The following is a 24,838-nucleotide window of genomic DNA, read 5'->3' on the forward strand; positions in this document are numbered from 1 at the left end:
CTGGAAGAGTGTCTGCAGAGGACCCCCAGAAAAGGGAAATGGACCTCACCTCAGCCCTGGCAAGTTCTTGACTTATGCCACAGAAAGGAATTCAGGATGCATCAAATGGGGCACAAAGATTTATTTAAGAAGGCAAAAAGATTTATCTAGGAAAGCAAGCTGTAGTGTAGGATATGCACTCAAAGGGAGATAAAAGCTTTGAGGTGATAAAAGCTTTGGGGGTCTTGGGCTCTTCTTTTTATAGTTTCTCGCAGGAAACTATAAATAGTGAATATGAGAAGTGGGGGGTGGGTACCCTCAGCTTGGTGGGCTCAGTTCTTTTAATCATGGAGCACAGGGTAGGTCACAGTGGTCTGATTCTCTCAGGATCGCTGATGTCATCCAGTGGATACATAATGTTTGGAATATACCCATATCATAAATCTCTAATAATATTTTTCATTGGCTTTATTTAGTCTTTATTTAGTCTGTCTAAAATATGCTGCATAAACTAGAAACAAATGCAGACATTAATCATTTGGACTCACAATACTCTTAAGATTCAAGGGCTTTTTAAGAATTTAGGCCTGGAGGAAAAGTGGGTTAGAGAATAATGGTGTTTGAGGGGCTTCTTAAAGTTAGGATCCTTTCCCTTCCCTGTGGGTCTCCTTTCTACCTGTCCTTATTTCTTCTATCCCACTTCAGTATGACACTTCCTGATTAAGGTGCCTTCATGTCCACCCTCAAATTTGCTTTTCAAAGCAAATCTGGAAAGCAAGAACATGTTTATAAGTGAGAAAATGGGGGAAACAAAAGAATAAAAGATTTATTTGAAGACCTCCAAGCTAGTTTTCTGGAAGAGCCAGGATTATAAACCTAGATCTTTAGAGTTACAGTACCCGTTATTGACCAAGAAAAAAAATGCTGGTATGTGTTGTATCAATAAAACCCAGAGAACAGTTAGACAAGTCACTCTGGTTTCAAGTATTTCACTCTGAACTGAAAAAAATCTCTGAGATTGTGCGAAATTTGCTTCTCCCTGTAGTTAAAGGAGAGATGAAAGGAAACCCAGACCTAGGGGCTCTGTTCTGACGTGCGTCTATTTGGGTGCTCTGGTCGCTGCTGCAGGGTCCCTGGATGTCTCCTGTCCCCTTCTGTTAGTCTTTCGGTACAGGCTCCTGAAGGACAAGAACCCCAAGATCTTTCTTTCCTCAAAGCGCCTTTTCTTATGAAGGAACATATAATTTCCCTCACTTTTAAAACTCCAAGATCTCTTCCTTCTAATGGCTCAGAAACCCTGGTGGACTTCCAGCCCCAGGAGGGCCTGTTGGACCGGTTCTGCCCCCGGCCTTTGTCTCGGGTCCAGCCCTCGCGGGGGTGGAGCCCGGCAAAACTTGGACCTCTCCATACCCCGCCCCAGGCTCGGGATTGGCTGTCTCTGGCGGAGCCTCAGCGGGAGCTTGGGGACTTCTCGTGGGGAACTTCCTGGAGGGCCACCCTCGGTCGCCGAGGCCACCCCTCCTGCAGCTCTGGGCCGATAGGACCTCGCGGGCCCCTTGCCATGTCGCGGCTCCTGATCCGCGGGGGTCGCGTGGTCAACGATGACCTCTCGCAGGTGACAGACGTGCTGGTGGAGGACGGCGTGGTGCGGGCGCTCGGCCGCGACCTGCTGCCCCCGGAGGGAGCGCCCGCGGGGCTGCGGGTCATCGACGCGGCGGGCAAGCTCGTCCTGCCCGGCGGCATCGACACGCACACGCACTTGCAGTTCCCCTTCATGGGCTCGCGCTCGGTCGACGACTTCCACCAGGGCACCAAGGTACCCGCCCCGCGCAGCCCGCGGGCCTCCCGCGCTGTCCCAGGGCAGCGGACGGCCCGGACCCGGTGGCAGGAACGAACCGCAGGGACCCGAAGGTGTGCCGAGCTGGCGTCCAGATGCCCAATGCGGAGCCTGTTCCCGCAGGCGCCCGGTTTCAGGGGCATCAGACCAGCCTTGGCCACCTAGGCGCCTGCCCCTGCTCCCTTTGGGTAATTTGACAAGTTTAAGGCAGTCTCGGTGGTCTCGCCCTCATTTCTCTAAGCCCCATCCTCTCAAATCCTCCGCCCTTGGTGTTCTGTGGAAGTCCACGAAGTTTCTGTACTACCTATAGAATCTTTTTAAAGTGGGCCCTCCCAGCCATTGTCCCCTCCCTTCATCCCAGCCAAAACCAAATGCAAAATCCATTCACTTAGGAGGCCTGCCTTGTCTCAGAGTTAGTGTGTGGCGGGTGCTGTCTGCTAAGGTAGGAAGCACGCCCCTTCCAGGCCTCACTCCCACTAGGAATCCTCCAGCCCGACCAGAGTTTGAAAGAGAAAAGATCCAGGAATGATCTCCCAGCACACACCAAGACACCTCGCCCCGTCCCTTCTCCCACTCTGGGGGCATCTAGTGTGGTTCTGATTCTTGCTGCCTGAGTTACTGATGATGTAGGAGGGCAGTGAGGGAGGTTTGGGTTCCTCTAGAAGAAAGACTAGAAACTAGGCACAGTGAAAGGAGCCTTAAACATTTCCTCATCATAGCTTCTGGAAACAAAACAGGAAGTTAACAGGGTAGGCTTTACCGGACAGTGAAGTTAAAATTCCACTCTTTGGCTACCGCCAAACCACACATTCTGGAGTCTTAAGTTTGGGACTGCCTGAGAGAAATAGTTCTTTCCAGACTGAATGTGTACTTATTTCTTTAAGGCCAAAGCTCTTCACTTGAGAATGTGTGTGAGGTTTCCCCCAGGATCATGCAGGCCTGGAGGTGTATGCCAAATCAGGATTGTTTGGTCCAACTTTAAAGTTGACAGTCTTTCAGATCAGTTTAAATGATCAGTGTTTAGTTTACTGTCCTCGTTTTCAACTATTTTAATCTCTTTGCACCTCCCCCACCCTCCAAGTTCTCCAATCCTTTATGATTGACCACTGTGTTTAACAGAAAGAAGAAAGGGAGGTAATTCGACCCAGAGAGAAGGATCTGGGGCAGGCTGCCCAAATCAACACTTAGAAAGCTTCTTCCTAGTTACTTATTATTGACCTTTATCATATCGTCAATAAAGTGTTTTTGCAGGACAAACCATTATCTGCATTGAAAACTAGCAAATTTCGTTTTTACATATTCCTTTTCCCTTTTTGCTAAAAAAGTAATAGGTGTTGAATTTTGATTAACTCATTTTTATACTTTTTAAAGAATTTGTTCAGTTAGATTATAGAAAATTAGTCAAAATGATAGAAAAGTACAAAGAATAAAAATATTACTAATGGAGAATTTGCCTTCAACAACCACTAGTGTTTTGGTGTATTGCCTTTTGCTTTTTAATGTGCTATATTTTACATAATTGAGATCATATTGTGTATATGTATATGATGAGTATATGTGTGTGTAAAAGTGTAAATTTTTGTAATCTACTGTTTTCAATTATAGTGCATACATTTCCTATTATCACTAAGACTCACACTAACAAAATGCTATATCAGGTTATTCCATTGAACACGCTCTTTTGCAAGGTGGGGAGCTGCTGTTACCGACCATTAGTTGCCAGGCCCATTAGCAGTATTCTCCTTACACTGAGAAGTAGCTTTCATTTCTCTCTCCCCTCAAGGGTTGCACATGAAGTAGCAAAAACAAGGAGGAAGGGACATTTCTTCCCTTTCTCAAGATTGTCTATATGTGCATGGAGGTCCTGGAGGGTGGTTCTTAGTCTTTTATCTGTTCTTTTTGGACATCCTGGGATTTTTGTCGCATAGAGAGATTTGCAATTCCTACCTGAGAAGGCGGGTCCTTGTGGCATATTGTAGTCTGTTGCCAACATATGAAAGGACTTACCCACCAGTTGATTTTCTAGGGTACTTTTGTTCTTAAAAGACTATCGAAACAATAAATAAAAACACATTCGTGAGTTTAAGATCATAAGCCCAAAATGATAAGATTAGAGAGATGAAGGTCAAAGACTTAGCAAGTACAAAATTCCTGTTGAATATTAAACAGTACCCGTAAAGCTAAGTTACAAAGTCTGCTTCAGAATTGGTTGGTTGGATCCAAGGAGAGAACAGTTTCCAGCCCCAGAAACCAGTTCCCTCTATACAGGGTACCTGCTGGATAAATGTGGATCACACAAGCACTAAAGTGCTGCCTGAGTTCTGGAGTGAGCGAACCCTGGAGTTCTTTTGTCTCTTTCTTAGTCTTCACAATAATTTCCAAGGCAATGTTGGTTAGTTTCTGGTTTGAGAAATCAGGGACAAAGAAGTCTTTTGTAAATACTGGTTGTATTATATATGAAACTTGAAAAATGTCTTCTTCTTAGTGCTGTTAAGTAACATTTATCAAGCACTTGTTACATACCAGGCCCTGTGCAGTTATTTTCCAACAACCTTGGTTGCCATTATCAATTTTTCACAACTAAGAAAATTGAAGCAAGTTACCTGGCTAAGGTCTTGTCATACACCTAGTAAATGTCCAAGTGGCTCTTCAAATTCCATTACTGCCTGACTCTATCACTAGAGCTCTTACCTTTTAGACTCTATGCCTTTGAACAAACGTCTAATACTCAGATCTGTCAGAGTGGGAAGTGATGGATGAGTAAGCTGTGTAGGGAGCATGCTAATAGGAGATGGATTTTCTCAAAAATAAAGCAGAGTCATCCTCAGGAAATGTAGTAGTCCTTCACTTTCTCAAAGATGGAGGCAGTTTAGGTCATCAAAATAAGTGCGTATCACAGGTATTATCTTTGTAAGGCGTTTGTACATACATTTATAGCCATACCATCTCAAAGAGTACAAAAATGGGTACCTGAAGTACAGAAAGCCATAAAGGAAAAATTATATATCATGCCTTCAGGAGATGGGCCCCAAAAGGTTAGACAGACAATTATTTGCTTTCTGTGTCCACCAGCCTGTCCATTCATAATATCCGACATGTATGAGGGAGGCTGTTTGTGGTATTCTATTTATTGATCCCTCATTGTGATGGGACCTAATTTTAAAAAAGAAATATAGGTCAACTAAAGGTTATATATTTTGTAAATTTAATTCATGTCAAAGATTGGTTTAAAGCCTGCAATTGACTGACTTAATTACAGGTAAAAGCTTTCTATCTGATGTAACTAATGGAAATAATGTTCTGCTTTATGGAAATCATATTTCATTTTGTTGTTCTATACTGGATGTACAGTGGTCTTCTAATAATTCAATATCCATGAGGAAGGACAATAGGATTTTTTAATTCAATGAATATTCAATAAAGGTGAAGGAATTACGATTTTGTTTTTATTATGTCCCATGATAAGAGGGTCAATTAAAAGACTTCAGCAAGTTTTCAAGTGTTTATGTTTGTACATTCATGCAGGTCGGAGTGAATGGAGTCCCTTTAAAAACCTGGTAGAGGGGCTGGGATTGTGGCTCAGAGGTAGAGCGCTCTTCTAGCATGTATGAGGCACTGGGTATGATCCTCAGCATCACATAAAATAAAATATTATGTCTGCCTATAACTAAAACAAACAAACAAAAACACAAACAAACAAAAACCTGGTAGAATCAGTAGCTAGAAGTATAGAATTAGGATCCTCTTTTTTAAGAACTGGAAAAACATTCATCATACTTTTTTTTTTTTCTTGTCTTTTTGGTGAAGGGCAAAAATTTCTCAAAGTTATTGAAAAAGGAATCCATGCTTTGCTTTGGAACTTTTTGGTAAAATGCCATCGAGGTGATTACTTAGGAGGCATGTGATTAAGCACACATTTATGGTTGTCTTTATAGAGCTTTCTCACCTTGTGGAAGAGCTGTGCTTCAGAAACCCTGAACTTCCATTTTCTGTCGTTTGCCAGAGCTGGGCTTCAGTGAAGAGCTGGGTGGACTGACCCGATGACCTCGGGCAAGTCACTCCCTCTCTCGGGGTTGTCACCCTTTCCTTATCTGTGAAATGAGGCATTGGTAAGACAAACAACAGTTTTGTTGTTAAAAGGCATAAAATATATGTATGCTTCACCTCCAGCCCTCAATAAGATTCTGGTACATTATAGTCACTCAATATACACTGAATGAATAAACTGCTTTTTTTAAAAAAGGAAAATACAGAAGAGAATGAAGAAAAATAACATCCCAATCACTTATAACTTCACCATTTTGCTTCCTGTTTTATATGTTTCTTTTTCTTCTTGCTATTTGTTTCAGAGTTTTTAGCTGGGGAAGAACATATGAACGTTTTTTTATTCTACTAAATGGTTTGTAGTCAGCCTTGTGCATTAAACATTTCCCCATATTAAATTTTATAATTAGAGAACATGATTTTTTGGTGCCATTATTCTCTCTGAGGCCAAGTCTTAGATTCTTCTCTCTAGCCTCAGTGTCTCTTGAGCATCAGGCCGGAGTTGCCACCTGTTTTCAGATATCACAACCTGGATGCTCCAGAGCCCCTCAAACTTAGCCTTTTGCAAACCAAATGTATCCTCTCTTCCAAGTGCTTGGCCTGTTTTTCTTCCTGTTTCTCAGACTGTTAATGGCTATGCTTATCTCTATGATGGGTACTTTGGACCTTCCAGGGTTTTTTATTTTGTTTTTTGTTTGGTGTATTTTGGACCTTAACTGGCAGGTAATACCAAATAACCCAAGATAGAGGATTATTCAAGATGATCGCTAGGTTCCATTAACTCAGCCAACACATATTTATTGCAAATCCATCAAATGCCAGGCATTGTGGTTGACACAGGGGTGATAGAGATGAAAACCATGGTCTTTGTTCTCAGCAGCAGATAGACCACAGGTATATGAGCCTCTAACTTGGGCCTAAGTAATAAATTGCAGGCAGTAGGATTTGGGCCTTGTAGGCTTAGCTCTGATGGTTGTAACTAGTTTTGAGTAAATATTTGAGGTCCGTGACAGCTGGCACTTGCCCTTTCACAAAGTCACCATCATACTGGTCTATCCCCAGACTGTGTTTCTGAGCAGGTTAGGTGGCTGATAAGTGAGACAAGGCATCTACTCCTCAACACCTCTGTGAGCTTTATTCTCACATGTCCAGTAACAAATGGAGGGGGGACACTTCAAATATTCAGTTGAGTTTCATTTCATCCAACAGGGAAATTACCTGTTATGGTGGCAATCATGAATTCCTGAGGCTTAAGAGTTGTTTACACATAAAAGCAAAAACCTAAAATATTAGCTTAAAATAGAACAAAATGCAATCTGTTTACATCAAGAAATCCTTTGAGGCATGTCAATGGAAATAGACAATAATTTTGTTTGCATTCCGAGTGAGCACTGATTAGGGGGTGGGCTTTGGACAAAACTGAGCATTCAGCCTTCAGATGAGCTCACAGTCTGCATTTCATATTAACATTGTTATTTGAGGATCTAGGAAACTACATGGCCGGGGCCAGTGATGTTTTGGGGACATGATATTTTATATTAATCTGCAAATCTTTCACAGCTTTTCTAGTTTACTGTCAGAAAAGTCAACCATCATTATTTCATTGCATCACTCTTGGGAGGAATTGGCGTCTTCCTTCCTTTCTCTTTTAAACATTTAGAGAATATCTGTGTGGCAGACACTATAATGGACACAGGGCATGCAGAGATGAAACAACATCAATTTCACTGAGGGATAGAGTAAAAATTCCCCAGTCGATTTTAGTGTGTAGCCAGGGTTAAGAATCGACCCCTAGACTAGGTAGAGAAGGGAGCAGGGGAGGCAGGAGCATAAGTGACATCTCTGAGGTTAAAAGGGACTGAAAGGTCTCTTCAGAGAGGAAGGACGGTGTTGCTAAAGTGGAGTGAGTGAGTTGGGAGGGGGCAACTTATTACAAAGCCGAGGAGACAGCTCAAGTTGAGAACATGCAGGGAATTCTGGGCTGTGTGACAATTGTGTTTTCTTCATCTTAAGAGCATCAGAAAGTCAAGGAAGCCTCAGAAATGGGCAGTGTCTCTGGTCAGGGTGCCTCTTGCCTTGTGGTTTAGTTCATATTGTCTCTGGAGGACTTGGGGGGACTGCTCCCCAGCTGCTCACAGCGGTTACCTGCTCAATAACACACCCTCTCTCTGGTCTTCTTTCTCTGCTTTTTCCTTCCCTTTCTATTTCTTCACTCCTCTGTGCAAGTCCAGCCAGGAGGAGATGAAGGAGAGATTCCTGGAGTAGGTAGGAGGTGGCCCAGAGGGCCTTTGGGAATTGACTGGCCTTGAGAATTCAGGGAAGAAGAGAAGTGAGGTTCCAGGGGGATTCTTCAGTATCTAGTTTGCACAGTCGGGTGGATAATAGTGTGATCAATATTTCAAATTTTGGGAATCCAGAAGCTGAGGGTAAACAGAAACGTGCAGGAAGGGCATCATGACAAAGTTGAGTGCACTCTGTATTGGGGACATAAATCGAGATTCTAAAGTTTGTTTTCGTAAATCATAATGACTACAAGAAGGCTGAAAAGAGCTTTTCTCCCTAAGGCTCAGCTGGACTATTGGGTTGGTTTTTTTTTTTTTCTTTTGCTTGGGCGGATCAGATCCTGTGACTCATTTTGCTGAAACAAAGTCAGTTGTTTTTGGATGAGCTGAAAAATGACAATTTGGCAGCCCCAAGAAAAGGAAGAGAAGGTTTTGGGAGATTTTCCATAATGATTTACAAACCTAAGGCATTCTTAAATAAAATCTTGTGTTATGTAACATTATGGCTCACTCTTGGTCAGAGTTGATCTTCATTCAAGTTCCATTGCGTTTGTTCTGGAGACATCATAGGCTTCCCTGCCACCCCCCCTCCCCCAGCCTCCCAAAGAGGATTTGAGATAAAGTGGAAGCTTTTCAAGGGAGAACAGCCAAAGTAATTAGGAGCTGAGAGAATTGATTTATGAGCCAAGATTAGAAAAGGTAAATGCATTTTGTTTGGCTAACAGACAAATAAAAGTGGAGAGAAGTCAATCAGAAGTACAAACAAAGAGAACCATTAGTTTTCCTCTAGTGACAGCAAAGACCTTCAGACCCACTGTCTCTCTCCCACTCCCCAGTGTCTCTAAATTCATCCCAATCTGGAATGAAGAAGGGAGGAAGGGTGAGAAGGAGAAACAGAACAAGAAGGAACAAACAAAAGATAAGTGATGCTCCTCTCCTTTCTCCTAGTTAATTAGGGAAGTGGAGCATTTGTGATCAATCCTTCCTATTCAAGAGCTTTGGAACTGTGGCTCAAGGAAGCCCTTTGACCAAAACGTCTTCAGTCTAGTAAGAAGACCATCAATAGTTGTGTCTTAACTTACAGACCAAGTATAGGTATATATGTCTGTGTCATCTGTGTAAAATATTTTTCTTACAAAAGTTTTGCTTTTACTATAATCCCAGAGGTTTGGTAGGCTGAGACAGGAGGATGGCTAGTCCAAAGCCAGCCTCAGCAAAAGCAAGGCACTAAGCAACTCAGGGAGACCCTCATACTCAGGATGTTCCATAGTTAACCTGTGCTCTTTTTAAATGGTGGGTGGTGCTTCCCCTCTGTCCGCTCAGCTTCCCTCTTCTCAGTCATCCCCATCAACTCTCACTGGACTCCCTTTGACCTTCCAAACAACCATTGCCCTGACTTCCTCCTGTGGGCACCGCCATTGTTTTATGGTCCCCATTTGCCTTAATTCGGCCCCATTCTGCTAAACTGCTGACTTCTGTTTTCCTGGGTCCCTTTCTCAGGGCCTGCCCTTGTGCATTCACTTTTCATGGAAGTACAGGCTTTGGAGCCTGGTGACCCTGATTTCAATCCTGCCTTTGTCTCTAGTTGTGAGACTGTGGCCAAGTTATTTAATGGTTCTCTGTTACTTTCCTTCACTCTAAAATGGGGTTAACAGCACTGCAGAGCTGTTGAGATGATTAAAATATGCCAAACTCAGAGTAGTTCCTGGCACATGACAAGCACTCACTATGGGTTAGATGTTCTAATTATTGGCAATTTCCATGTGTATGTCCTACTCTTTATTTAAATCTGACCTTCCTCTGATCTCTGAGTCAGTATTTTCCTCCTCTAAATTCCCTATTGTCTTTTCTCTGTTCCTCTTTTAGGGAGCTTAGTAACTTTTACTTCCCTTTAACCATTTCTATACTATTATTAATTATAAAACCAGATTTACTGTCTGTTAATGTAATTGAATTATTTTATTATAATTTGTCCTTATCTTTCTATTTTTCCCTCTGGACTACACACACCTTGAGGGCAAAATCTTTGATTATTTGTGTGTCTCTCCCCCTACTTCCTTCACTCCATGCAATATCTACACAGGGTAGACTTTGATTATAATAATCCTTTAAAATATGATTTATATGCAATAAAATTCATTCACTTAAAGTATACAGGCTCTTCATACATTCACATGATTGTGAGAAGAAGCAGTGGGGTCTGGGGACAAGATATAGCCCTCAAGGGTATACCCCTAAGGACCTGGTTCCTCCAAGTAAGCTCCATGTCCTAAGTTGACACCATTGTCTAAAAGCCCACCAAATTCTGAACCCATCAGTGGAGCAGTCTATTGATGATGTCATGGTCCTCCTGATCCAATCACCTTCCAACGGCTACCCCTCTGAGCACTGCTGCTTTGAGGACCAAGACTTCAACACATGAGAATTTGGGACATAATTAAGATCCAACCCATAACAGCAACTCTCACCATAATGAGTTTTAGGACTTTTTAACATCCCCTCCTCCACACACAAAACCCCACCTTCCCTTTAGCTATCACCCTCTACTCTTCTCCATCCCCTCCAACCCCAAGCAACCACAACTCTGCTTGCCATTTCTGTGGATTTGACCCTATTGGACATTTAATATAAATGGAATCATACAATGTGATCTTTTGTGGCTGGTTTCCTTCACTGAGCATCTTGTTCTCAAGTCTCATTCATGTTTTAGCCTGTATCAGTACTTTATCCTTTTGATTCCAAATACTGTTCCATTGTATGAATAAACCACATTTGGTTTATCCATTCATGAGCTGATGACTGTTGATCATATTCAAATACCAAAGTACCTGACATAAACAACTTAAAAGTAAAAAATTTATTTCAGGTGACAGTTTCTGAGGTTTTAGTCCGTGGTCAACTGGCCCCCTTGTTTAGGACCTGAACCAGGACAGAACATCATGACAGAAAAATGCTGCTCAGCTAATGGAAGCTGGGAAGTAGAGCAGAGAGGTCAGGGACAAGACACAGGTCCTAAGCGTACACTGGAGAGTGACCTACTTTCTCCAACTATGCCTTACCTATCTATAGTTTCCATCTCTTCCCAGCAGTTGATTCAAATTATTAATCCATAAAACAGATTAATCCACTGATGAGGTTAGAGCCCTCATAATTCAATCACTTCTCAAAAGCCCCACCTCTGGACACTGCTGCTCTGGGGACCAAGTCATCTACATATGAGCCTTTAGTGCACATTCCAGATCCAATCCATAAGAATGGATAGATGGATTGTTTCTGCTCTTCAACTATAATGGAAAATGTTGTCTTGAATATTTGTATATAGGCTTTTGTGGGGACATGTTTTCACTTCTCTTGTATGTATACCTAGGGGTGGGATGATTAGGTCACATGGTAACTATGTTTTTCAAGACTGTTTTCCAAAATGGCTGCATCATTTTAGATTCCCACCAGCAGCATACAGTTGGTCTTCTATAACGTGGGTTCTGCAACTGTGGATTTAACCAACCATGGATTGAAAAACATTTTTAAATTGCATCTTTATTGGACATGTTCAGGCTTTTTTTTTCTTGTCAGTATTTCCTAAATAATATAGTGTATAACAACTATTTACATAGCCTTTATACTGTATGGGTAGATAAGTAATCTAGAGATAACTTAAAATATACAGAAAAATGTGAATTGATTTCATACAAATACTATGCCATTTTTCTAAGAGACTTGAACATCCATAGATTTGGGTGTCCTGAGGGATTCTGGTACCAATTTCCATGGACACTAAGGGATGGCTATGTCTAGTTTCTCCATGTCTCATATGCAATAAACTTTTCAAAGGGAAAGAATAAGTTTTGTAAGATTGATTTCTAATTCAACTTATTATTCTAATTCAATAGACCTAGAAAAGTACTTTCTTCTAACAGTACGTTCTATTAGAAAAATCCTTCTCATTTTCAAGGGATGTTTGTGTTATATTGGGAAGACACTTTGAGAAGGAAGAAGGTGAGAAGATAAATCAGTATCCAAATAAAAACATGACCTAAGATTTTTTTTCTAGTATTGTCACTATAGGGATTTCTTAGGAAATGCAAATATGTATATTTTTTTGGCATGGATAAAGCCATGTGATATATAAAGGCAGAGATAAAGTATAGAATCCTGTACAACAAACGAGTTTTCTAAGAGCCAAAATAATTAAAGTAGAGCCAAGTGACTTAAAGAAACAAAAAAATCTATTGAAGTAAGCAAGAAAAAAGAGGTAAAATAGAGCTGGCAGTCCAGGTAGGACATGGGAACATTTGGTGCATCCAGAGGGCAGTGTGAGCAGGGTGACAAGGGTGTGATTGGAAGGCCTGGGAGAGAGGCTGGTGGCACTGCCTTCCTCCATTGCCGTACTACCATGTTTCTGGAGATGAGATGATGTAGGAAAAGTGGAGGAAGTCCTAATTCTGAGAGAAGGGTGCAAAACTCATGATACAGCATGCACTGAAGCTTACAAATCCCGTGCATGAGTCAAACTCTGTACTAAGCCCTTTATATACAAAATCCCACTTTAATCCTCCTAACAGGCCTATAGGTTGGGTGCAATTGTTGTCCTCACTTTGCAGATGAGGAATTGAAGGCACACAGAGGTTAAGAAATTGCTCAGTTAGTAAGTGTTGAATCTGAGCTTTGTGCTCTGGAGCCGGAGAGCCTCCTGGGGCCTTGTCCTAAATCACAGTGCTATCGTTCCTCCATGTCTGTGTTTGTTTTCTTCACCTGCATTGTTTGAGTACAACAATTAAAAGCACATTAACCACCCTGTGGTTGTAGTTTAAATGAAATCAATTTTAATAATTAGTCCAAGGCATTTGATTTAGTAACAGTTTTTAAATTAGTTGTAACATAATGTAATATAATAGGCCAGGAGGTATATGGAGAATTGAGATAGAATGCAGGGACTTACAGGACACATTAAGAAGATTCAACTTTATTCCATATGCAATGAAAAGCATCAAGTTTTTTTAAATTCTTGTGTTTTTTTTTAATTGACACAAAATAACTACATATTTATAGGGTGCGATGTGCTGTACGTATATCGGTTGTACAGATTAGGGTAACTACCATATTTATCACCTCAAACTTTCTGCTTGGTGAGAACATTCAAAGTCTTCCCTACAAGCTGTGTTGAAATCTACCCTACACTCTTGTTAACTGCGGTCACCTACCATGCAATAGAATGCCAGAACTTATTCCTCTTGTCTAGCTGTAATTTTGTCCAAGCTGACCAACCTCTGGCCAACCCTTGTCCCCTTTAACATTTGAAGTCCAGTGGCCACTGGCCAATTTGAACTTTGGAAATATCCCTCTGCAATAAGGGCTTGCATGAAGAAGGGAGCAGAACTGGAGAGATGAAGACCAGTCGAGACTGTTAACACAGTCGGGGTGAGAGAGGAAAGGGTTCTGAACTAACCAGAGGGGCCGCAATGGATAGATGGACAGTTGTAAACCAAAGAAAACCAAAGTCAGAGGGAAAGGCAGGAACCCTGTCAGTTTTCCAGAATCCTGGATGGATCCCAGGGCAGTTTATTAGGGTCCAACATGGATCCTAATAAAATGGAATTTTACTATAGTGAGTATAGTTTCTTGAGGAAAAAAAAAAGTTTGAACCTCCCACACTTTTCCATTTTGGCTTTTCTCTACAGTCCTCACTGTTTTCTTCCAGTCAAGGCCACTTTCACCTTATCAGATTTGTCATTCTTTTTGCAGAAGCAATGCCAGCAGTTTAAACACTTCAAACTTTAATTTATGGGCCGTCTACCCATGTCCCTCTGGGTCTTTTAAATAGGCAGCATCATTGTACAATTTTCTGGACCCATCAAGTTTCCCCAAGTGCTTGCAAATACACATTGCTCTAGGTGATAAGTGACTTGGCTAGAAATTGATGGCTAACTTGTCGAAACCCTCTTGTGATTCCAGGCTGCTCTGGCGGGAGGCACCACCATGATCATTGATTTTGCCATCCCTCAGAAGGGTGGCTCCCTCCTTGAGGCCTTTGAGACCTGGCGCAGCTGGGCTGACCCGAAAGTCTGCTGTGACTACAGCCTCCACGTGGCTGTGACATGGTGGAGTGACCAGGTGAGGCATCTGGGTTCCAATTTGTTCCACTTAGTCCCCTTCTCCTTGCTCTGCCCAAGAGCAAGAACCTGGTAATGTCAAAAGGTAAGACTCTAGTAGTGTCGGCTGCTTGGAGACTTGAGGGAGGACATTCCATTGCACACTCTTTTGTAGTATTTGAATTCTGAATTCTGTGAAGAATTATCAATTTAAAAAACTACAATAAAAAATACATAAAGCCACTAAGATAAATCCTTTATGCTCCTTCATGCAGCTTCTCCTAATATTTAATGCATGAATTTTAAATACTTTAAATGTAATTTTTAAAGTACTGATTTCTCTTTTTCTCAACTTCAACATTCCCAGAATCTTGTGATTCTCCCACTGATTAGGATTTCAATTAAAAGTGCTTAGGTTCTGGAAAAAAAATTAAGGAGATTTTATATCTAGAGTTCCTTCAAATTAGATGTCTCCTATCCCTCCCCTGACTCTTTGTTGAGAGAGGGGAAGCAGACTAGCACCATTTCCAAGTCCCCCTCCCTGCAGTCTCTGCCTCTGACCTGGACCTTCCTGTACAGCTCTGCTGATGCTACCCCGTGGCAACCATTCATAATAGAGTCTAACCTCTAACCAATCTTCCAGGTCCACTCATGACTTAGGCCACTGCAGAAAAGATAACAAGATTCAGACAACAAAGACTGTTTTAAGAGCTGATAAAATATGTTGATTTTGCCCTGTAAATTTGTGTGTGCTTTGGAAGAAACTTTTAACGGGGATTTAAATCCCAACTCATTTTTCCACATTGTATATCATTCAGATATCTTTTTGTCCAGAAGAGTTCACTATAGCAACATTATCTGAGTATCTCAGGCTCCCACCTCTTCCCCCAAATTGGGCTTTAGATATCAAGTTATTATAAAACGAGTAATCTATATTTAACAGATAGTTCAACAAATATATGATAGCAAAGTTTACAGTCATAGTTAAAGTTGATGTTGATTTTTCTCCAGAATTCCATTCTAAGTGATGCATCTTTTCTCTTTTATGCCTTGAAAGCACATCCTTCTCTCCTCCCTCCCTCCCTCCCTCCAGTTTTTATTTTATAAGACAGAGCAGAGATGATACTGTTTGCCCTTATCAGACTCCTCACACTTTAATATGCACAGGGATAACCTGGTGACTATGGTTAAAATGTAGGTTCTATTCAGTTGCTATAACCAAGCTTCACAAACAGAATGACTTAAACAACAGAAATGTATCATCTCCCCTTCCAAAGGCTGGAAGTCCAGGATCCAGCCGTCAGCTGGGTTGGTTCCTTTTGAGGATGCGAGGGAGTTCCAGGTCTCTGTCCTGGGCCTCATAGCTCGCTGTGATCTTTAGTGTTGCTCGTCTTGCAGAAGCTTCCCAGCAGTCTCTGCCTCTGTCTTCACATTGTGTTGTCCCTATGTGCAAGTCAGTGTCAGTTTCCTGATTTTTTAAGGCCACCAATCATATGGGATTAGTGTCCATGCTAATGACTTCATCTTAACTAACATCTGCAGTGACCCTCTTTCCATAGAAGGAGTTGGGATCCAACATATGAATTTTAGAGGCACAGAAGTCAACCCATAGCAATAGTGCAGAACCGGGTAGATCCTGAGACTCTGCATTTCTGGCAAGGCGATGCAGATGCTGTGGTTCAGGTACCACTTTTGGAGGAGTGAGGCTTAAGCCTCTGTGCCTGAGGATAGAAGAATGGGACTTTCCATGGATGTGGATGACAGGATGATTATTTTCTACTTCCATATACATCCACATTTTTTAGGCACATCTTCTCCTTCCTCCCTTTGGGAACTCTTCCTGTGGCTTTAGACTTGATGTCACTTAAGCTTCAAGTCCTTCTAGATCCATGATTGCTTCTATTGCAGCCACATGGCTTCCTTTTCATTTTCTAGAATAATTTCCTCAGACTGGGAGATGGATGCAGAGAAGTTTATACCAAATATAGAAATGAAGTACCTTGGGGAAAGCTATTAACTTTTTCATGATTTAAAACATCAGAGCAGCAGCAATTCATCAGATAAAATAGTGTGTATGGTGAGAGAAAGATTAAGAACTTTCCTGCATATTTCTGGAACTAAATTTTTTTCTCCTTATTTTACTGATTTCTTTTCTGAACGTAATTTTTTTGGAGAATGTTGAAACTATTCAAGAGTGATACATTGTTGTTGTTCTTGTTCCCATTTAGGTTAAAGAAGAAATGAAAATCCTTGCCAGAGATAAAGGTGTCAACTCTTTCAAGATGTTTATGGCCTATAGAGATCTGTACATGGTGGGAGATAAGGAGCTGTACGCAGCCTTCTCTCAGTGCAAGGAAATTGGTGCAATTGCTCAGGTACATGCAGAAAATGGAGACTTAATTGCAGAGGTAAGCATTTACATTCCAACCCTTCTACAGAAATAAAAGCAGCCATAACTTTGGTGAAGATGATTGACATAAGAAGTGAACTCATTCAGGGCAGTGAAGGACATAAGGACAAGACAGAAACTGATTTTCTGTGGCTCATAATTATTTGACTTGCTTACTTGAGCCCCTGCTCTAAGTTTTAGTCAACTGATATACACACTGGTGAGGATTTCCCTTTTTCAGAACAGCTACCTGTATTCGATTCTAACCATGTGCTATTATAAAAACACATGTAGCTTTCCCTGTGACCCTCAGCACTTGTTTTTTTGTTTGTTTTATTAGTAGTTTGGGCTGCTGGGTTCCAAATGCTAAAGCGTGGACAGCATCAGTGTAATCTGGTGACTTAAGCAGTATATTAGATAGCTTTTGAAAGGCTCTTCTCTTTTCAGAAACTGGGAATTAAAATGTACTCTGGAGGAATCTGGATGATATTTATTTCTCATGTTAGTTCCATTATTAATGCCCAAAGGGTGCACTATCTGCAAGATTTAAAGAGCTGTCTCTTACTCTTTATATTAGCAGATATTTTTTCTCCCCAGGCTCAGCTCCCATTACAGTGAGTGAGATTGAGGCTCAGTGGCCAGCAGGCAGTGGAAGTAATGAGAAGAGGGCATGAGCTATAAAATCAAACAGAACAGGTTTAAATTTGACTCTTCCATTCCCTGGCTGCATGACATGAGTGAGTCATTTTACCACTCTGATTCTTGACTTTCTGCCTTTGTGTGTGTGTGTGAGGAAGAAATAAAATTTTGGAGCAGAGAAATAACTGACCCAGCATTATTTACTGGCTTGGGTTGGTGAGACAGCGATGACTACCATTAGGTTAAAAAAAAAAATTAAGCTAATCACATAATATATTATAATGAGTCACTTCAACAAAGATCTGTATCTAGTATTTGGTTTTGTTTGTCTGAAACAATATTCTGTTCTTAAATATGGACATTGCTTTTCAAAGAGTGTAATTAGAATGAGCCTCGTATCTTTTTTTTTAAACTTTTCAATCAAAAGAATTTGGTGGTGAAAATATGCATATGAAAAATTAACATATGGTATGGGTATACTGAAGTTATTTTTACCAACTATGCACACTGTATACACACATGTGCGCGCACACACACACACACACTTACATACACATCACACATACATACCCCTATACTTAGCACCTCTAAAAAATTCTAAGTACCTTTAATTTTTGATGAAGTAACAATAAACAATATTTGTTGTTGGCAAACCTTCTTGCTGTCTTTTTACATTCTTGCTATCTTTTTAGGAGGCAAAGAAGATGCTGGCACTGGGGATAACAGGCCCCGAGGGCCACGAGCTGTGCCGACCAGAAGCCGTGGAGGCAGAGGCCACGCTGAGAGCCATCACCATAGCCAGCGCTGTGAACTGCCCTCTCTATGTGGTGCACGTGATGAGTAAATCTGCAGCCAAGGTGATCGCAGATGCAAGGAGAGATGGTAATTCCTGAGTAAAACCACCCTTACAAGTCAATCCTAGCTGAAGAGGGGGATAAGATACCTGAAGCCTCTGTCTTTGCTGATGAGAGAGTTGCATGTAAATGCTCACAACTTTTCTTCCCCCCTTTTAATTTCATCCTGTCCTTCTTGTTTCATGCTTACACGTATCTATTTTTTTTTTCTTCCTTTACTCATCTTCATGGCTGCCCATCTTCCTCCAGGTTATTTCTTCCTTATCTTTGGGACCTCAAACCGTTTCTTTCAGTTCATGGCCTTACCTGCCACCTCATGAGCAGCCACATTTTAATCCGATGGCCAAATGCAAAGTTCACCAGTTAATTTGAAAGAGGCTTCCTCACCTCTTAGGCATCCCCACTCCCTCCCAGCATCTGAATCAGGCCAGTGCAGGGCACATGGTGCATGCTCAAAAATTTCCTTTGAATTAAATAGATTTGTCTGAGAGCAACTTGGTGTTGGATTAATTAAAGTAATTATGTATTACAAACAGTATTTCAAATGATGATTATTTGAACACTTTAAAACCAAAGTTATTTAGGGCTAAGGCTGTGGCTCAGCGGTAGAGCACTCGTCTAGCATGTGTAAGGCACTGGGTTGGATACTCAGCACCACATAAAAATAATAAATAAAATAAAGGTATAAAAAAATCACATCAATCTTTAAAAAAAAAAACAAAGTTATTTTTATCCCAAATTACCTATTTGCCTGTTTTCTAGTTCATCATGGCATGTAGACATCTTAAATCGAAAATCTCCTATTCATGATAAGAGTTGGGCCAAGAAATAATTTCATTCAGTTGCAACTACTGATAAAGGAAGGAGGAAAAATAAAGTGGTGCATTTTATTCAATGACTTTGGGCCTTGCTGTGTTGTGCTATAGCTTCTATCACCTCACCTTTAGAAACTGAGGAAGTTTTGTAAATCATTCTGTTGGCTTCCCCCACCCCGAAGCTGGCTACATAGTTTATGTGCATTATAGAAACCATGAAAATGGATTTGGTGTGTATATAATTGGTACTAAAAAAAGTTTATTAAAATTGCTTCTTGTAAGGAGATCCAGTAAGGATTTTGTGAGCCATATGCACTTTTTAAAATGCAATCAATCAACATTTGTGTTAAGGGTGAGCTTAATTTCACATAGGTGTCACAAAGGTCTTGGTCCCAACTGTTTCAGATTGCTTGTCTCCCACATCTCACATATGATAAATTGCAGTATAAAAGCAGCCCTTCAAGAAAATACTGCATTTGTAGTTTTAGGTTATTCCCACCAGATGGCGCTGTTGCCAACTCTATGGAATTGGTAAGGTTTCCAGTGTGAGTGGAGCAAAGTTCAGAAAATGATTTAGGGAACAGTAAAGCCAGCAGAAATGGTCACTCCTAATCTACCAGTATGATTTTGACAGTTCTGTCAGGAAGCAGTTTCTTGTCCTTGGGTACTTATTTGATACTGGGATACAATTCCATTAGGATCAGAGTAAAGATTTTAAGGCTATAGATGGTAAATAAGTGAGAACATTTTAATGTTGTTTTAAATTTAGTTTTAATTTCAATTTTATTTCAAATATGCAAAACACTTACACGGTCCAAAAGTCAAAATTCTATATACAAAATGTTAAGGAACATCTTATTTTTTCTTCTCTAACTCCATCTTGTCATATCCCATAGAAATTTTTTAGTTAATTTATATTTACAGTTTCTCTTTTATAAAACAAAAAATATATGTATATTCTAATTACCCTATCTTTCCTATATAAAAGGGAGCATATTATACATAGCATTTTAAACTTTGCTTTTTTTCTCTCATTTGAAAATATGTCCCAAAGTTCAGCCTTTTTAGGTGCGGAGATTTTTCTAGTTCTCTTTCATGGGCACAGTGTACATCACTGTATTTATCCAACTAGTCACCTCTTGATAGAACACTCAAGTTGATTCCAGTTTTTAGCGATTATAAATAAAACCACAATATTGTCTTATGCATATGTTATTTCATGTGTGTGAACAGTGAATTACTTTCCGATCGCTATTATAATAAATGACCACAAATTTGGTGGATTGAAACGATAAAAATTTATGATCTTACCATTCCAGAGGTCATAAGTCTGAAATAGATCTCACTGGACTGATATCAGGGTGTCTGCAAGGCTGTGTTCCTTTCCAGAGACTCTAATTCTCCCTTTCCTTGCCCTTTGCAACATTCAGAGGCTGCTCACAGTCCTTGGCCCATGGCCCCTTCCTCCATCTTCAAAGCCAGCAGCAGTGGGTGGATCCCTTCTCACATCCTTTATTCTGACCTCCCATTCTGCCTCTCTCTTACACATTAAGGATCCTTAGTTTGCATTGAACCCACTCTATTAATTGGAGATTGTCTCCCCATCTCAAGGCTCTTATTTTAGTCACATCTATAAAATCTCTTCTGCCATATAAAGTAACATACTCATGTGCTACAAGAATTGCGATATGGACATCGTTAGGGATCCCTTATTCTGCCTAATGCAGAATGGTATCTTCATGGAAGATTCCTAGAGGTAGGGATAGTGAATACAGAATATTTAAATGTTGCCTCAAGTGTTATTGTCTAGTCAGATTTATTGTAATAGTATTTGTGAAAACCCCCTAATGTTCAGTTGTTGAAGAGGCAGTGGAGTCCAGAATAAAAGGCACGAGAGATTTCCCACCCCTTGCATGTGCCCTTGCAGTGAATGAGGCCTGTGACCAAGAGGAACCATAAGGGACAGCGAGTTGGAAATTAACAAGGTCAAGCTGTTCATGTGGTGACTGCATCAGCAATCCCAAGGACAGACTCCTGAGGAGTGTACAGGGACAAGAGATGGTGGACCACATGGGCTTTTGCTAAAGATTCAGCTACCCTATATACATTCATTTATAATCTAACACAATTTCTGAACACAAAAGAGTAATATAGACCTATTAATTGTTACCTTAAGTAAGAAATAACTCCTCCTTACAGGTTTATAATATGAAAGTTGCCCATTTGTAAATACCTTTGCCAGCCCATTCTATCTTCTAGGACTTTGACACTCACAGTGGGTCCCTAGAAAGCAGCATTGGCATGGCCTGGGAGCCTGTGCAGAATGTTGGCCCCTGTCTCAGGCCCATTGACTCAGTATGCACTTCTAACTGGAACCCCAGGTGACTCATATGCATATTAAAGTCACAATCCCTGTTCCAGGAGGCACACAGGATATTCAATTATTGATTGTCTCTATTGTAGTAGCCTAGAAATACAATGCTATTAAAGTTGATTTTACTGTTCAATCACCAACTCTACACTCAGAAGAGAGGGAACGTGATTTTAACAACCAACATTGTCGAGCACTTAATATGTACCTGGCACATAGTAGTATTTTAATATCTTTTATCTTACTTCAGGTTTTACTCTATATTATCTTATCAGCATACTTTCATGTGTATTATTATTTTTAATTGTCATAATAATGTTTCAAGCTCGATTTTATCACTGTTTGGTGACTAGTGAAGCTGAGGCTTAGGAAAGATGATTGGTAAATTTAGCTGAAGAGCACATTATCAGTAAGAACTCAAGCCCAAGACCATCAGCCCAAAGCCAAACTTTTTTGTTATTTTTCATCTTAATCTAGGAGAAGTTGGTCTCCAGTTGGGGAAATGTAGATATCTAGTTTATATTTTATTGACTTGGAATTTAAAGAGATCAAGTGGTTTTTGGTTTTGGGCATTACATTTTAAAATTTTACTGAAGGCATCATCACCATGTTGTTATTTTTATAAATATTAAAAGCATGGAAATGCCAAGAATGGAAACATCTGCCAAGAATGGAAAAGAACAAGTATTCAGTGGAAAGTAAACACCTCTTATCCCTCTCAGTTCACTCTTTGGAGCCAACGATTTTATCATCTCTCTCTTTAGTTTTGGTGGTTATCTCCAAAATTCTAAACTCTAAGTATGAAAGCACTGATTTGTAATTTCTTACAGTATCACCTGGCTTTCAGCTATGGAGAATGAGTAAATCTTGCCCCCTGAGAGGTCACTTCAAATGTGTACCTACATTTATGAGCTTTGGCCATTGCTTTTTGTGGTATCTTCCTTCTCCACCAAGACGAAGAAGGAGCTGAGAGGCCCTGAGTGAACCTCACTGCCTCCTGACCTCCACCCACTGCAGTTGGCTTTCCCAGGGACAGGGTGCTCAGCAGTTGGAGTTCTCTGTAACTGGAGTTGTATAACCAGGCTTTGCCTATAGGTTAAGTCTGGTAAAATTCTTTTCTATAGAAACAATTAGAAGAGACCTTGAAAGCAATTTTTATCACCAAGCCACTGCAACTTAGTGTTATTCAAATTAACTGGTGGAGAAGCAATTTCCAAGAGTCAGGGTCAAGTGGATTTTCTTCCTTTCAGTGAGGCTCAAAAGCATGACTCATTTTAGCTTGCTACCTCTTTAGACCACGATTGACTTATAAAGTTTCTTGTTTTACCTGGAATTTTTCAGTTAGCTCTTTCTAAAAATTGGTTAAGAAGCAAAGGCCTTGTTTACCACATCACCAAGAGTCTCCAGCATCTTTGTGCTTTCTACTGAGTGCCACGGGCTGGGCTCTGCTTCCAGAGATTGATTTTGGAAGAACAAAAGGAATTTTTTGAGAGTTGCCCCGTTTGATAGTTTTGTTCAAAGCCTGCTATAGAGATGCCATCCCGAGATACCCTAGGCTCAATACGTGGTTTCTAAGTTCTCAGATCACCCCTTTTCTTCAATTACCTTGAAGATTCTCAGGTCATTTTTTTTTTAAGGAAAAGTGTGTAGAAAGTAAATTTTCTTTCTTTCTTTTTTCCCCCCAAAGGTAATTTTTTCTGATTCGTTGTCCTTAAGTTTGTTTGATGATTTGAATGGGCGTAGAATTCCAATTTCAGAATGATTTCTTCTGAATTATCAAGACACAATTTCAATCTTTTCTGGCATCAAGTGGTTACTGATGCACAAGCAAATGCAAATGAAGTTCTTGTTCTTTTATCACTAACTTGCTTCACCATCTGGAAAATTATATTTTTTCTTCATCATACAAGTCTAGAAAATTCATTAAGAATAGCAGTGGGCCTTTTAAAAATTCACCTTTGCGTTCAAAGGCCTGCTTTAATTTGAAGACATCTTCGATTCTGAAAACTTTCCTTCTTTTATTTTCTCCACATTCATCTTCTCTGATTCCTTTTCCCAGAATTCCTCCATTGTCCTCCATGTCCTTTAACTGTTTTTACCTCTGGGGAAAGTACTTTTACTCTACAGTTTACGAAATGTTTTTGTTTATTTTCTCTGCCCTTCTAATGGACTTTTACCTTGGTAGTCTTATTTTTAAGTCCGAGAAAACTTTGTTGTTCCTTGATGGCTCTTTTTTTCCCATGGCTGCATCTTCTTTTTTGTTTGTATTTCTTAATACAAGCATTGTTTTCTTGACCTCCCTGAGGATACTAGTGGAAAAAAATTCTCTGTTTTCTGGATTATCTCTGCTTCCTTCTGAGTCATGTTTTCAGTTTAACAAATGTTTTGGTTCCTCCCTTTTTGTGCTGTTTGTGTCAGGTGACCCTTGGCTGTCCCTGTGTGGAACTGGACAGGCCAGGTGAGTAGTGTGGGGAGTGGACATGGGTTTCTCCCGGCACAGATAGGACTGTTTCCGGAATGAGCTGTGGGAGCTTGGTGGGAGCTTCACTGGGTGGCACTGACACCATCAGAGGCCTTGTCTCACACACTGTGGTGAGGGCCAGGGCTGACTGGTCCTCTCTTTGTCCGCCTCACTTCCCTGTCCTTCTCACCCCAGGAAGTGCCCTCATGACTTCCTGAGTCCCACCTGTGCCTTCTACATTTCCCTTATTAATTATGCCATCTCATCTGCTTTCCATCTTCCTGAAGTCAGTCAAAAGCTCTGGTCAGCATGGTCTCACTCCACTCACTCTTGATGCAGCTCTGGATTCCCTCCCTCTGTACCTCTTCCCCATGTGAGCTGGGAAGGAAGGAAGTTCAGACTCTCAACTTTAATGCAAGACCTGAGCTTTCCTTGTGCTCATACCTTGTTGTTTTTTTCTAGAATTCAGCAGCTGTGGTGAGTGAAAAGCAGGTTACAAGAAAAGGCATAAAACTTTCAAGTTCCAGCCATCCAAACCTGAGTCGCCTTTGACCATGGCTAGAAAAGTCTGTTTCATGCTTTTCTTTCTCAGTCTGAGTTGGGCAACTGGAACTCAACCCACTGGTACTTCCCTCCCACCTCTCTTACATGAAGTCACTTGTGCAAAAGTGAAGCTAGAACATCAAAAACATGCTCTTCTCTCCCAGGAGAGATCAAGTGTAAAGTAGTGTTGCATTTAGAAGTTCTGGTCTCTGCAGCCCAGACTGCATTTCTCTCCAGTCTAGTCATTGTCCAAGGACTAAGTGTGCCATTGTTGAGTCATCGCCTAGTGACACTTTTTATTTTGATCCGAGTAGCTCTGGTTATATGTACTCCTTTTCAGCCATAGTATTGCATGTAGCATTATTAATGATCTTATAGAAAATCCATTCTTCACATTTCCCCCAACCTCCCAATAGAACTTGTGTACACAGGGATTCACATTTTTGCTGGAGCTGTTTAGAGTGGTGGTGATTTCTCTCAGCAACTTAACTTGATGTTCTACTTGTATATACCTGTTATAGTTTGTTTTCCATTT

General features: G+C 40.7%; 1 protein-coding gene across 3 annotated transcripts in view; it reads left to right on the plus strand.

Moving 5' to 3' along the window:
- The first annotated feature begins 1,435 nt into the window (after positions 1–1,435).
- Dpys (dihydropyrimidinase) overlaps positions 1,436–24,838 on the plus strand; it is a 73,076-nt gene continuing 49,673 nt past the window's right edge. For all 3 annotated transcript variants that reach the window (XM_071602189.1, XM_027949201.2, XM_027949210.2), the window contains exons 1-4: positions 1,436–1,795; positions 14,095–14,253; positions 16,460–16,639; positions 17,952–18,141. In XM_071602189.1, the coding sequence (XP_071458290.1) occupies positions 1,541–1,795; positions 14,095–14,253; positions 16,460–16,639; positions 17,952–18,141 (784 nt within the window). In that variant the 5' untranslated portion in view covers positions 1,436–1,540. The remainder of the gene's footprint in view (positions 1,796–14,094; positions 14,254–16,459; positions 16,640–17,951; positions 18,142–24,838) is intronic.

This window comes from Marmota flaviventris, chromosome 15 (genome assembly GCF_047511675.1).
Source record: "Marmota flaviventris isolate mMarFla1 chromosome 15, mMarFla1.hap1, whole genome shotgun sequence".
NCBI lineage: Eukaryota > Metazoa > Chordata > Mammalia > Rodentia > Sciuridae > Marmota > Marmota flaviventris.